This window comes from Mchenga conophoros, linkage group LG20 (assembly GCF_057382185.1).
Source record: "Mchenga conophoros isolate Kocher_MC1m ecotype Shallow Benthic linkage group LG20, M_conophoros_male_GT1.1, whole genome shotgun sequence".
NCBI lineage: Eukaryota > Metazoa > Chordata > Actinopteri > Cichliformes > Cichlidae > Mchenga > Mchenga conophoros.
Window position 1 is genome coordinate 31,628,570 of NC_140545.1, and position 14,162 is coordinate 31,642,731.

The window sequence follows — 14,162 nt, forward strand, 5'->3', positions numbered from 1 at the left end:
CACATGGGTAGTTGGATGACTTTTTAAAAGAAAAAAAAGAAAAGAAACAAACAGAAAAGAAAAGAAAAAAATCTACATCACCTTGAGTAGTTAAGGAGGGAGAAACTACTCAAACATTTTTGTGTCAGGCCTTAAACAACCTTTTAAATGCCATTGGGGACTGGGTTGTTATACATTTTTTTTAAAATATATAGTGTGCTCGGCAGCCCAGCATAAATTGAACCTCTAGTGATCCTGTATTTGTGACATGATTAAATGTATTTGTGTTTATACCCTGATATGTCCCCTGATCGTTAAACGCCACCCTCCGGTAAACGAAAAGAAGACAGTCTAAAGGTTTGCGCATGCTCAGCAGCAGCAGTTATTGTTTTGTTTACATAACGCTGTCCTCTTGTGGGGCCTTTCGAGAGCTAGGCGTAGAGAGCTAGGCAGAAGTAAAACTTCGTTGTAGCAGCTTAAGTTACCTGTCCGGGTAAATTATGTCTGTGAAACACGCTATTAGCCGGGGACTCGAGTTGGGCCGGTCGGTCTTTCAGCTCGGTCTCCTGAAATCCGGTGGCCGACTCGCAGCAAAGCTCCGAGCTGACCGTTTCCGTGCAGGCCCGTCGGTCCGCACCGCTCAGCCTCAGGCTTTCCTGCCGTCTCGGTACCGCTATTACCGCACTTCTCTGAAAGGCCTGGCAGCTCAGCTTCAGTCCGCCGGCTTCAGGAGGTTTGCTGGCGGGTCCCCGCGTAACAGAGCTGTATTTTTGGCTTTCGGTCTCGGTGTGGGGCTTATCGAACAACAGTTGGAGGATGATAGAAAGAGTGCTTCAACATGCCAGGAGATCCAGGTATGGTATCTAAAAGTAGGTCACAGTAGGGTACCTAAGCGACATTTAAGTCGTTAAGTGTAGTAGCTTCTGACAAAGTGGTTTGTTAGTAGTCGTTTTTCTTTTAGTCTTTATTTTCATGGTTATTTGCCGTATTGGGTTTTTTTTTCACTGAAAGTTTGTTTATTTGTATCTTCACCAATTCTGCATATTGTTTTTACATTTATGAATGTTTTGTTGATACGGTAATGCATAGACCCAAGATTTGTGTACGTTCTTTAATTTTCATGCTGTTTGCACTGAGGCCTGAATGGATAACCTGGTTACAATCTTGCATTAATTTACTTTTTATTATTTTAATATGTCTCTAGCTGCGTCTATAACAAGTGTAGGTACATTTGGGGGCTTTAAAAAGTTGTTGTATACAGTCTGATTGTTTTTCCTTTTTTTTCTTGACTAAATTTGTTTATAGCACGTGATTGATATGAACATATCTTTGTGTAGCTTATTATTATTATTATTGTTATTGCTTTCCCCTGCAGGCTGTTTTTAGAAAGAAGAAATTCCAGAGTCCATTTAAGCCATTCACCTCTGGATATAAACTGGAGGATTACATTCTAGGGAACCAGATTGGGAAAGGCTCCAATGCAGCTGTGTATGAGGCTGCAGCTCAGTTTGCTCCTCCAAAGCAAAGTGCCAGAAAATGCTCCCTGGTGCAGATAAAAGAAGGTGAAGTGGAAGCTGAGGCACCTCGATCTCTGACATGCTGCTCACTAAGGAACTTCCCTTTTGCTATTAAGATGATGTGGAACTTTGGGGTGGGTAGTATACTAATGGTTTGATAATGATTTCACATCTGTTTTAGGTTTTAATCCTCTGTATGAAAACAAACGAAAAAGAGCCACACATCAGTACCGACGGGTATTTTGCTATTTGTTTGCAGGCTGGGTCATCAAGTGAGGCCATCTTAAAGTCTATGTCTCAGGAGCTGGTCCCTGCAGGTCCTCATGCCTTAAAGCAGGAAAAAGAAGAAATTACTCTGGATGGGTAAGTATTATAACCTCAGTTCTTTTTATTCCTGCCTCAGAGTGGTGACCTAAGGATAGGAAACGTACTAATGAATGGCTGTGATTTCTCTACATGCAGACATTTCGGAGTCCTGCCCAAAAGAGTGTCAGCACACCCTAATGTAATCCGAGTGTACCTGGCTTTTACTGCAGATGTTCCATTGCTACCAGGTGCTCAGGAGGAATATCCAGATGTTTTGCCACCCAGGCTTAACCCTACAGGCCTGGGCAACAATCGCACTCTTTTCCTGGTCATGAAGAAGTAAGACCTACCTTCCTACCTACCTCAGTCCAACCCAGTATGTGTGCTAGAAACATTGTGTATAAAAAAATTAAAAAAAAGTCACTGTCTTTGTTTTCAGAGATTTTTATTATTTTGTTGGGGGTTTTTTTATAGTGTACGTGTCAGGTCATTTTTATTCAGTAACTTCACAGATTTTTTGTGTCATAGCTATCCATGCACACTGAGGCAGTACCTGGAAATGTCCACACCAAGCCGCAGGCAGGGCACTCTGATGGTGCTGCAGCTCCTTGAGGGGATTGACCATTTGTGCAGAGAGGGTGTCGCTCACAGGGATCTAAAATCAGACAACGTGCTGTTGGAATTCGACTCAGGTCCGAACAAAATTCTGTCAATAACAGAACAGTTTAAAGCCAAATGTAAACTATGCCAGCTTGAGGTCTGTTTGGGTCACCGGTGTTATATTGATTTGTCCTTTATGCAGATGGTTGCCCCCGTTTAGTGATTTCTGACTTTGGATGCTGTCTGGCCCAGAGCGATTCTAGTCTGCAGCTGCCCTTCAACAGCATTTGGGTCAGCAAAGGAGGGAATGCTTCACTTATGGCTCCGGAGGTAAGATTAAAAATGTCTTTATTGTAACTGAGTAGCCACAGTTGCTGCGCCGTCTCTTATTGGTGACTATTAAGACTGAATTTTGTGACTTTTGCCTCCACTCTGGTTATAACCGGAGGTGACACTTGGATACCATTCAAGTAACCTAATTGTATCTTTGTCTTTCTTATTTATCATTAAGATAAATAAGAATTCATATAAATAGATAATTTGCAGTTAACCAGATATTTAATCACTTTAATTTCTCATAATTTTTCTGCCATCAGGTGGCCACTGCAGTTCCAGGATGTGGTGTGGTGCTTGACTACAGCAAGGCAGATGCCTGGGCCGTGGGCGCCATTTCCTACGAGATATTTGGACAGCAAAATCCATTCTATCGAGCAGTGGGACTGGAGAGCAGGAATTACCAGGAGAAGCAGCTTCCTCCTCTACCCTCCAGTGTTCCAGCTGATGTGCAGTTCGTGATACGCTTACTTCTCAGGAGGAACCCAAACAAGGTAAAGAAGGGGCTGTGTTTAGTTTAATATTTAAGTTTTCAGTAAAAGAGAGCTAAAACAATATAGTTTCATTTATTAAACCGAAACATTGAACTAAAAAAAATCACAATTCTCTCAACACTAAGGGGAATTGTGAAGTTAACATTTTCTGTAGATTTACCTGAGAGGCATCTCTACCATTCCACTACTGAAACATGTTCTTCATACCCTGCAGCGCCCCACTGCCCGTGTGGCAGCTAACATGCTACATCTGAGCCTCTGGGGTCGGAAGGCTCTGGCTAACCAGGACAGTGTGGGCATGAGGAAGCTGGCTGATTGGTTGCTCTGCCAGTCTGCTGTGGTTCTCCTTAAGGGCTGTCAGGGGCCCAGTGGGAACAAAGTGGAGGCGGAGCTTCAGAGGAGTTTCCTGGCTAACTTAGAGCTGGAGGACCTGCGCACTGCTGTAGGCTTCCTCCTCTATGGGCGAGAGCAGAGCCAGGCCTGCGTGCTGTCTGTCTAGATTAACTCAAACACGTAGCTGAGAGTCACTGATATGGATAAACTGGGGCTTAAAATTGCTTTCAATACTCAGACTTCTGTATGTGTGGTATTTATTGTTTTAGCTGTAACATCTAATGGCTGTGGGTATTGTTTGATTATTTATCATGAATTGCCAAGTGGTGTAATTCTCCCTTTTCAAGAACCCGACCCTCAAACCTGTGTCCTCTAATGCTGCTAATGTTACTTATCTGCATTTCTCACATACTTGTGAATATGTTTCACTTGCCATCATCACTGTATCAGCAGGAATTCAAGCACTTCAAACATTCAAGTGTTATTGGTACCCATCATACAAAAATGCAGTTTGTCTTACACGTGCAATGCATTGTGGATTACTGAGACGGCTGCTGGGGAGTGATTGTGTTTAATTTTTCCCAACATTTGAGTTGCTTCGCAGCAAGAAATTCTATTATGTGAGTGGATATTTTGTTTTCCAAATTATGATACACTTTTTCAAATCAGCCTGTGGGGGAAAAAACAAACAAAAACTCACATTCATGCAGTTATTTTTGCAACTATGAAAATTTTTTGTACCAGTAAATGTGGAGGTCAATACAGATCAAGTTAGACTCTACTGTGTAGGGTAAGACCAAGTGAAAGGTTCACAAGTAGGACATAAAGTTGCCCCTTGAAGATCTGGTTGTCAGTGGATATGTGTGTTGCAGTCAGTTGTACACTGATATTTCACAGCTAAGGAACATAGACCTGTCCTAAATGCTAGAACATATGAATCACATTGATCCTGATGTGTCATGCATGAGTAATTAATTAATCTTAAGGATCTGACTTTGTTCCACATTGCTGCTGTTTGCACTTTATGCTCATGTTATGCACCTGTTCAGAGCTGAGGTTTTCAGCTAATATAATATACAGATTTCATAATAATTGAAATATTGGGACTTAATCCTTCATATTAGGATAATCTACTGTCAAAAAGAATGAAAGGGATGCATGTATATGGCTTCCTACAAAAGATTATAAGACGGATTTTAGATGTATGTCGTTTTTTTTGCAGTGTTTCAGAATAAAAGTGTTAAAGAGCCCTGAAGTGGTTGTTCAAGTTCTTTCCTTTGTCTTTAGATATTTTCAAAATAAATAACTCGTATTGGTGATATAGTAATATCCATACATTTTTTTTTAAATTTTGATGATGAATATTATTAGCACTGTTTGTGAAATAACAAGTTGCGGCCTGATCTTAAATGTCTTTTTCTTGGAGTTCCAAAGCAGATTTCACCTGGATTTTTCCATGTGATCTTGGACAAACTAAAATTGTTTCTCTAAAAATCCCTCACAACTTAAAGGTGTTGTTATGCAAAAAAAAGGTTTGATACAAGACTTCATTTTTCAGAAACTTTATTTAAGACAGAGCCATATTAGCATTTTAATAATTTATACTCTGAACAAAGTCAAACGGGTAATAAATAGACCGGAATGTATTTAGGAACACACTGAAGTTTCCTGTATAATCCCTCATGACCCTTTCAGTACTCCTCTCCTTCCTCTTCTCCTTCACCTTCAATAGAATCAACTCCCACCTCCTCATAATCCTTCTCCAGAGCTGCCATGTCCTCTCTGGCCTCGGAGAACTCTCCCTCCTCCATACCCTCACCCACGTACCAGTGAACAAAGGCACGCTTAGCGTACATCAGATCGAACTTGTGGTCGAGGCGAGCCCAGGCCTCTGCAATAGCAGTTGTGTTGCTCAGCATGCACACAGCCCTCTGGACCTTGGCCAGATCTCCACCAGGAACCACAGTGGGGGGCTGGTAGTTGATGCCAACCTTGAAACCAGTGGGGCACCAGTCCACAAACTGGATGGAGCGCTTAGTTTTGATGGTGGCAATGGCAGCATTGACATCTTTGGGTACCACATCACCACGGTACAAAAGGCAACAGGCCATGTACTTGCCGTGGCGAGGGTCACATTTCACCATCTGATTGGCTGGCTCAAAGCAGGCGTTTGTGATCTCAGCCACTGAGAGCTGCTCGTGGTAAGCCTTCTCGGCAGAGATGACTGGAGCATAGGTGGCCAGGGGGAAGTGGATACGGGGGTATGGCACCAAGTTGGTCTGGAACTCTGTCAGATCAACATTGAGGGCACCATCAAAGCGGAGGGAAGCAGTGATGGAGGACACAATCTGACTGATCAGCCTGTTCAGGTTGGTGTAAGTAGGACGCTCGATATCGAGGTTCCTACGACAGATATCGTAGATGGCCTCGTTATCTACCATGAAGGCACAGTCAGAGTGCTCTAGGGTGGTGTGGGTGGTCAGGATGGAGTTGTAGGGCTCCACCACAGCGGTGGACACCTGGGGAGCTGGGTAAATGGAGAACTCTAGCTTGGACTTCTTGCCGTAGTCGACAGACAGACGCTCCATCAGCAGGGAGGTGAAACCAGAGCCGGTGCCACCGCCGAAGCTGTGGAACACCAGGAAGCCCTGAAGACCAGTGCACTGATCAGCCTGAGGAGAGAGAGGGAGAGACAGCAACCAGATAAGAGATATACCCATCAGTTAGGTCATTTATGCAGGATTCTTCTGCTCTGATTTACCCACCAGTTTACGAATCCTGTCCAGAACCAAGTCAATGATTTCTTTGCCAATGGTGTAGTGTCCACGGGCGTAGTTGTTAGCAGCATCCTCCTTGCCAGTGATCAGCTGCTCAGGGTGGAACAACTGGCGGTAGGTCCCAGTGCGCACCTCATCTACAAAAAACCACCATTAAGAAATTATGTAAGGGTTTTAACAAATTAAAGAGGCAACAGCGATAAGTTTATTTCTAGAAGTTTACCGATGACAGTGGGCTCTAAGTCGACAAAAACAGCTCTGGGAACGTGCTTTCCAGCTCCAGTCTCACTGAAGAAGGTGTTGAAAGAATCGTCTCCACCACCAATGGCTTTGTCACTGGGCATCTGACCGTCTGGCTGGATCCCATGTTCCAGGCAGTAAAGCTCCCAGCAGGCATTGCCAATTTGGACACCAGCTTGACCAACGTGGATGGAAATACACTCACGCTAGTGTAAGGGGAAAAAAGATTTGGATTAAAAACAAAGACGAGTCTTCCACTTGCTGAAGATAACCAGTTTTCAGAACAGTTTTTGCTAATTAAAAGAAGGAGGGATAAAACACATTAATCGGGCTCACAAATGAAACAATCACTGTATTTTAAATTGCCTTTAACACAACTGCTTAAATTACATTTTCCCTACCTTGCACAAGAAACCGTTAATAATACATTTTCTATATTCTATTATAACATTTGGATTGAGTCTCAGTCTGCCATTTATTTTACAGAAGCCCATGCATTTTGTGCTGCGACATAAAACTGCCTACTGCAGGATTACTGTAGACAGAGAGGATTATCTAGGTCAGACATGTTGCAGTGTGCTGGCTCTTTAAAAAGACACATTCAGATCATCCACTGAGGTTATATGTAACACAATTTGTGCTGTATTTGATTTTATGGTATATTTTTAAGCATATATGATATTAGGGATGGCTTAGTTTTATATAACACACAAACACAATATGGTGTATTATGTCACTGACATAATTATTTTTTAGAAAAGAGGACACTGCATTTATGTAACATACATTTACATACACGTTGTGTTAAATGGCTGGAGATCATGTTCAGAAATTGATAAGGGAGCCAATGGAAGGCAAGTGGACAAGGCTAGTGGTGAAGACTAAGATGATTTACAGGAGTTGTGTAGGATAAGGATCAGGCTCTTCCATATGAATGTAATTTATCATTTAAGTACGAACTTAACGAACTGACGACATCTCACACTATTTCTATTCGCAATTATGTATGATCACAGTAAGCTGCGGAATACTGCATGGCAACAAGCACGGTTGCAGTAATTTGGAAAGAAAGAGATCTGAAAAAACGACCTAGTTTAATTTCCACATATGTTAGACTTAAACAGTAACAAATAAGCAAGTCAAATGTTAGAAATTAAGGTCTCGCTTACCATGATTGCTTGTCGGTATTATGCAATGTAATGAAACAAGCCAAAGGAGTGTCTGCGACTGAGGTGCTCGGTGTCTGAGGCTGCTGTGATGACGATCTTCGCTCTGCCTCTTCAGGAGGACAGGTGAAGTGCACAAACTGAAAATCCTTCTCCGTCTGGCGCAGTAATTGTTTCCCATTCAGAACCTCCAATGTGCGATAAGAGGCTTTCGGGAGCTAATTCCTCCTCCGCTAAGGCGTGAGTCGGTAGGATTATGCAGGACAATATAATACAGGACTGTGCAAAAAAGAGAGCAGAATTTCATAAAATCTGGTAGGAGGCAAGACCCTCGGATGTCCTTTTTCTAATAAATAAATAAATAAAAAGGGGTATTCGCTTTGCTTGTGTAAATCAATGCAATTAGCCAGAAACCTGTTATCTTGAGTAAAGCCACGGCATCACAATGGAAGCTATATTGTTTGGAGATCCGAGAGAATAAAATAAAAAAGGCTTAATTCAGGAAAATGACAAATACTTCAGCCGTTGAACTCCACTTATGTGGTCGTGTACATTGAACAAATGGCTTGGCTGACGTGTCCAGGAGCAAAAGTAACTTTGAAATTACAAATTTTTAAATTTCAATCTTATCACAGCTGTAATATTGCATTTTTCCCTATATATTTTCTTCTACATTCTACTTTAATGAAGTCATTAGCAAAAATCATAGAACTCGCATTCTGTCGATCGAGAGTATTATAACTACTTTATATGTATTCTTCATAGTTTTGTTTATCAATCATTCATAACGCTGGTCCTCTTCCTGATAGACGGTCACAGCTGGTTTCTCCCTCGATTACTCATTTGCAGACTCGTGCTGCCTTCAGGGCTCCGAATCATGCTGTGACTTATAAGACCTATAAGAAAAGTAATGAATTAATCAGTCGCCTAACAAAGATGTGCATTACTTAACCTGCATAATAAGAATCAATTTGTGCATCCAATATCACAGTGTGTACAGTGCAAATTAATAAGTTAAATAAATACTGTTCAACTATACTTTTTCATTACGCTGCTCGACGCAAAACAAAATATTACGAGCATACAATAAAGCACTAAAGTAGCAGAAGTCCTTTAAAGGCCTGCTGACACAACTTAACTTTACGCTCAAGTTAGCAGGCATGTCGTCGCTTCGGAGAAACTTGCATTTGAGTCGTACCATTACCGCTGCAGCAGCGGACTTTTTCGCCTTGCAGCCACGACAGACTTTGGCTCTTTGCAGCGACAGACGAGGCCTTTGCATAAATCCGAACAGACAATGCTCAGGGAAACGCTACAATGTACCACCGAGCGCCGAGTTTGTTGCCAGGGTGGCCGGGATCCCCACCATGGCCAAATTACCTTACCAGGACACCGCAGAAGGGCTTGATGCAGCGTTTGTTGGCGTCCCAATTGATACCGGGACCTCGAACCGACCTGGCGCAAGGTAGTGTTTTTCTCTGCAGCTAATATTTAAACGTATGGGCCTGCTGCTCCGTAGACTGTCATTGGATGCATGCATAACAAAGCTGATGTTTTCAGGCGTTTAAAGATAGATTTAAGTTTCACTTTTGTAATTAAAGTGACTAAATTAATCTTATCCTCATGTTGTGCAAAACTTCACAGACCATCTTGTACACAATTGACACATATATAGGCAACAGAAATCCTCAGCTGCAGGGAATGTACAAAAGCTGAAACGTCCAAATTCATTTTGACCACCCAATACCTTACTGTGTACAGTAAACACTATTTTCATGCCATCAAGGTTAAAAATTGTCACAATAAAAAAAAAAAAAAAGCAAAATCCAAGCAGCAGCCATTGTGCTTGAACAATCATAGCTGTCATCCTGGTTCACAGGTTTGGCCCACGACAGATCAGAGTTGAGTCGGCCATGCTGAGGGCTTACAACAGTGGCACCAGGGCAGCACCTTATGAGTCCCTCGTGGTTGCTGATATTGGGGATGTGAACGTTAATGTGTATGACCTGAAAGACACTTGCAAACGCATCAGGGAGGCCTACAGAAAGATCCTGGCCACTGGCTGCATCCCGCTAACTATGGGTGAGAAGAAAACTGATCTCTAGAGGTGAAGAAAACGCTCTAAAAGTGCCCTTGCTCACATTTTATTCAGACAGTTGCACAGATAGTCAAGGATAGCTCAGTAAATATTTAACAAAGCACAGTGTTGTAATACATGTTCAATTATTAGCCATTTAGATAGCTCTATAAACCAAAGAGAAGATTTGATCAAAGGTTGGATTTTAAGGAAGTTTTGTCTGCAGGTGGCGATCACACTATTGCTTACCCAATCCTGCAAGCCGTTGCTGAGAAGTAAGTGTGCTTTATTCCTAGGAACTACATGTGATGCAAATTATTTGAAGTTGAGACTGCTGATACAGTGCTACTTTTTTACACACTTTAGGATACAATAAACATTGTTTTGATCTGTGTTGAACTGTCTTAACACGGCTATTAAGCATTTTTCCCTCAAACTTCCAAAACTGTACAGCCTACAAATCCAAAAATGCATGATTCAGGTGTCGCTTGAGTTATGCATTCTTGTATTCACTGACTTTACAATCTGAGAATGCAATAAAATGAAAGAATACTGTTTTGTGTGAATTGGGTTTACTGAGAATGCAGGAAGAGTCCTCAGTTAATATATATAGCTGCCACTGATAAACTTCCTCTTTAACCATTTTATACCCCATGCCCTTGTTCCTGTGATAATTTGTTAGGCATGGCCCAGTGGGTTTGATCCATGTGGATGCTCATGCTGACACCAGTGATGTGGTATTGGGGGAGAAAATAGGCCACGGGACTCCATTCAGACGATGTGTGGAGGAAGGATTACTGGACTGCAAGAGAGTGGTCCAGATTGGCCTTCGGGGTTCAGGCTATTCTGCCGACTCATATGAATGGAGTCGGGCACAGGTACTCTGCTAGGTTACTGTTTCATGTGTGTAAAGCATGCTTATGTAGCATATATTTTTTGGCGTTGGATAAATAAACCTTTACTTGCTTGTTCCCCATAGGGAAATGCCTCAGATAAATTCAACATAATGGTTTTGGCATTTTGTCTGGAGAGTAAATGCTGTATAACTGGATTAATATAAAGTTGCAAGAATCTATGCTAATAATTGGTATATTTTATATCTTTATTGTGCTTGTTTTTTGACAACAAGATGCAAATGCTTTCATCTAGAACAAGGGCATTTTATGGCGCTGACTCGGAGATGCCATATGTCTCAAAATAATTTTCTCATAACAAGGCTACTATGTGTTTTTTCTACTCCTCTAGGGCTTCCGTGTTGTGCAAGTGGAAGAGTGTTGGTTCAAATCTCTTGCGCCTTTAATGGATGAGGTCAGGAATCAGATGGGCAAAGGTCCAGTATACCTCAGTTTTGACATTGATGCTCTTGACCCTGGCTTTGCTCCTGGAACAGGCACACCTGAGATAGCAGGGCTCACTCCCATACAGGTAATCAAAGTGCTAAAGACACCTCAAAGTTTACTATACTAGTTACTAGCTATATATAAACAAAACTACATACACCAAGCAAGGAAATGTTGTATTTTCTGCTGCATTATTAATTCATTTTTTCAATCAATCGTCACGATTGGATTTAGGGAGTTGAGATTATTCGGGGATGCCATGGTCTGAACCTTGTTGGATGTGATCTAGTGGAGGTGTCACCACCCTACGACACCACAGGTGCTTTTTTTAACATTTAAATTCTTTTGAAATTCCAATTTTCTTTCTAATGTATTTTTTCCCTCTTGTCCTCTTATTCATTTCATTTTTTTCTTTCATTCTGTCAACAGGAAACACTGCATTGACTGGGGCCAACCTCCTCTTTGAAATGTTATGTGTTCTCCCAAAAATTAAGTACTATTGATAAATACTGAGAGCATAGAAGAGAATAAAATGTGTAGTTTTGGAAAAACTCGGACAATCAAATTTTGGTACAGTCATGCTTTGCACTCTTGAATGACACTAAAATATCTGAGGGTAATTACTGTCTTATAAATTGCGAACAAAATGATGAGTATGCCGCAGTGGACACAAGTTTTGATTCTGTAAGTATTGGCTTCATTAGGAAATCCTGCACTCATTCAACAGTGCAGTGCTGCAGATGAGTTTTAAGACCATGACAACTTAAGTGTAGTGCTGTTTGGGTGTACAGAAATGTGAAATTCAGTATTCACCAATGTGCATTTAAGGCAAGAAAGACAAACCGGTCAGTGATTTAAACTAACTGCTGCTTTTAGTAAATACGTAAGGAAATCTTATTTTTGAAGTGTCTTTATTTACCTTGACTGCTGAAAACAAGTTTCTTCCTTCTGATATCACAATCCAGTCATAGTGCCTGGCACTCTTGCATTGTTTATGCTGTTGTACAAACTCAGTATATACTGCGCAGGAGCATTTCATTTCTTAAAAGGCTTTTATTTCAACCTTTCAGAAAAATGTTACATGTCTATGGTTTCAAAATTCACGATATGAAAACTGGTTACTAATTCATGTTTTTTCTAATGCTTGAAATGTGTGTTCTCCAGGTGTTAACACAAATATCATCCTGGCACACTTTGGGCCCTGTAGTGCCAACTGAGCATTGTTTAAATGGCCCAGCATACCTGACTATTGTTGCTGTCCATCATTTTATCACCAGTGTGCACATCTTCTGATGACTGCTGCAAGAAGGATGGCTCAAAATGCCACAAAACTCAAATCATCCTAATCTAGTTCCTTGAACAGAACGCGACCTTCACGAAGTCTATTGTAACTATTGCAAATGACCACTTTAAAAATGTCAAAGTCTGGCTTAGATGCAAAATATGAAAGAAGGAGGGATGACTCAAGGCTTGCACAGTACTGTATTTTATTAGCATTATATAACAGCAGCTATTATAAGAGAGAATTGTACTTTTTCTGAAATGTAGGCCTTGGACACCTTTATATAACTCAAAAAAAATACAATATTTTTTTTCAACCAACCTTCTTTTTCCTCTTCTTTTACCCGTCTTCATTTCCTATCTTTTCCCTTTCTTGAAGGTCAGCATAGTGTCACAGGGATTAATACTGCTGTCTCATCAGTCTCCCGGGTGTTTCTGTGTGTAGTTGTCTCCCCCATGCTTGCATGGGTTTATAATTTTCTCCAACCTCTCTGGATGGGTTGTGATTATGGGTTATTCTTCAAGCACTGCTAACTTTAATCTCAGTCTGGCAACACATTATTGGCCATATTTTCTTGACAAAAATGATAGAACAGACACAGTGCCTATAAAATCAGCCAAACTGTATAATTTCATTTAAAAAAATGGTAACATATTCCAGTGGTTGTTGACCTGAAGAGTGTGTGTGTGTGTGTGTGTGTGTGTGTGTGTGTATATATGTATATATATATATATAGATATAGATATATACAGTGGGGCAAAAAAGTATTTAGTCAGCCACCGATTGTGCAAGTTCCCCCACTTAAAATGATGACAGAGGTCAGTAATTTGCACCAGAGGTACACTTCAACTGTGAGAGACAGAATGTGAAAAAAAAATCCATGAATTCACATGGTAGGATTTGTAAAGAATTTATTCGTAAATTAGGGTGGAAAATAAGTATTTGGTCACCTCAAACAAGGAAAATCTCTGGCTCTCACAGACCTGTAACGTCTTCTGTAAGAAGCTTTTCTGTCCCCCACTCGTTACCTGTATGAATGGCACCTGTTTGAACTCATCATCTGTATAAAAGACACCTGTCCACAGCCTCAAACAGTCAGACTCCAAACTCCGCCATGGCCAAGACCAAAGAGCTTTCGAAGGACACCAGGAAAAGTATTGTAGACCTGCACCAGACTGGGAAGAGTGAATCTACAATAGGCAAGCAGCTTGGTGTGAAAAAATCAACTGTGGGAGCAATCATCAGAAAATGGAAGACATACAAGACCACTGATAATCTCCCTCGATCTGGGGCTCCACGCAAGATCTCATCCCGTGGGGTCAAAATGATCATGAGAACGGTGAGCAAAGATCCCAGAACCACACGGGGGGACCTGGTGAATGACCTGCAGAGAGCTGGGACCAAAGTAACAAAGGTCACCATCAGTAACACACTACAACGGCAGGGAATCAAATCCCGCAGTGCCAGACGTGTTCCGCTGCTGAAGCCAGTGCATGTCCAGGCCCGTCTGAAGTTTGCCAGAGAGCACATGGATGATACAGCAGAGGATTGGGAGAATGTCATGTGGTCAGATGAAACCAAAGTAGAACTTTTTGGTATAAACTCAACTCGTCGTGTTTGGAGGACGAAGAATACTGAGTTGCATCCCAAGAACACCCTACCTACTGTGAAGCATGGGGGTGGAAACATCATGCTATGGGGCTGTTTTTCTGTCAAGG

At 41.5% G+C, this 14,162-nt stretch overlaps 3 protein-coding genes across 3 annotated transcripts; 2 read left to right on the forward strand and 1 right to left on the reverse strand.

Annotated features, from left to right (window-relative positions):
- Positions 1–356: 356 nt before the first annotated feature.
- pink1 (PTEN induced kinase 1) lies at positions 357–4,817 on the forward strand. Its single transcript, XM_085258743.1, has 8 exons — positions 357–833; positions 1,355–1,630; positions 1,756–1,859; positions 1,959–2,141; positions 2,331–2,494; positions 2,605–2,732; positions 2,999–3,229; positions 3,444–4,817. The coding sequence occupies exons 1-8, from the start codon at positions 480–482 to the stop codon at positions 3,726–3,728; spliced, it is 1,725 nt and encodes a 574-aa protein (XP_085114869.1). The 5' UTR covers positions 357–479; the 3' UTR covers positions 3,729–4,817.
- A 291-nt stretch (positions 4,818–5,108) lies between these two features.
- LOC146551166 (tubulin alpha-1B chain) lies at positions 5,109–7,911 on the reverse strand. Its single transcript, XM_085258744.1, has 4 exons — positions 7,749–7,911; positions 6,563–6,785; positions 6,328–6,476; positions 5,109–6,234 (listed from the first exon to the last, which is right to left on the reverse strand). Exons 1-4 carry the CDS (start codon positions 7,749–7,751, stop codon positions 5,254–5,256), a joined length of 1,356 nt encoding a protein of 451 aa, XP_085114870.1. The 5' UTR covers positions 7,752–7,911; the 3' UTR covers positions 5,109–5,253.
- A 953-nt stretch (positions 7,912–8,864) lies between these two features.
- agmat (agmatinase (putative)) lies at positions 8,865–12,728 on the forward strand. The gene is made up of 7 exons (XM_085258745.1): positions 8,865–9,210; positions 9,625–9,827; positions 10,049–10,097; positions 10,505–10,700; positions 11,068–11,247; positions 11,397–11,481; positions 11,592–12,728. Exons 1-7 carry the CDS (start codon positions 8,906–8,908, stop codon positions 11,663–11,665), a joined length of 1,092 nt encoding a protein of 363 aa, XP_085114871.1. The 5' UTR covers positions 8,865–8,905; the 3' UTR covers positions 11,666–12,728.
- The last annotated feature ends 1,434 nt before the right edge of the window (positions 12,729–14,162 follow it).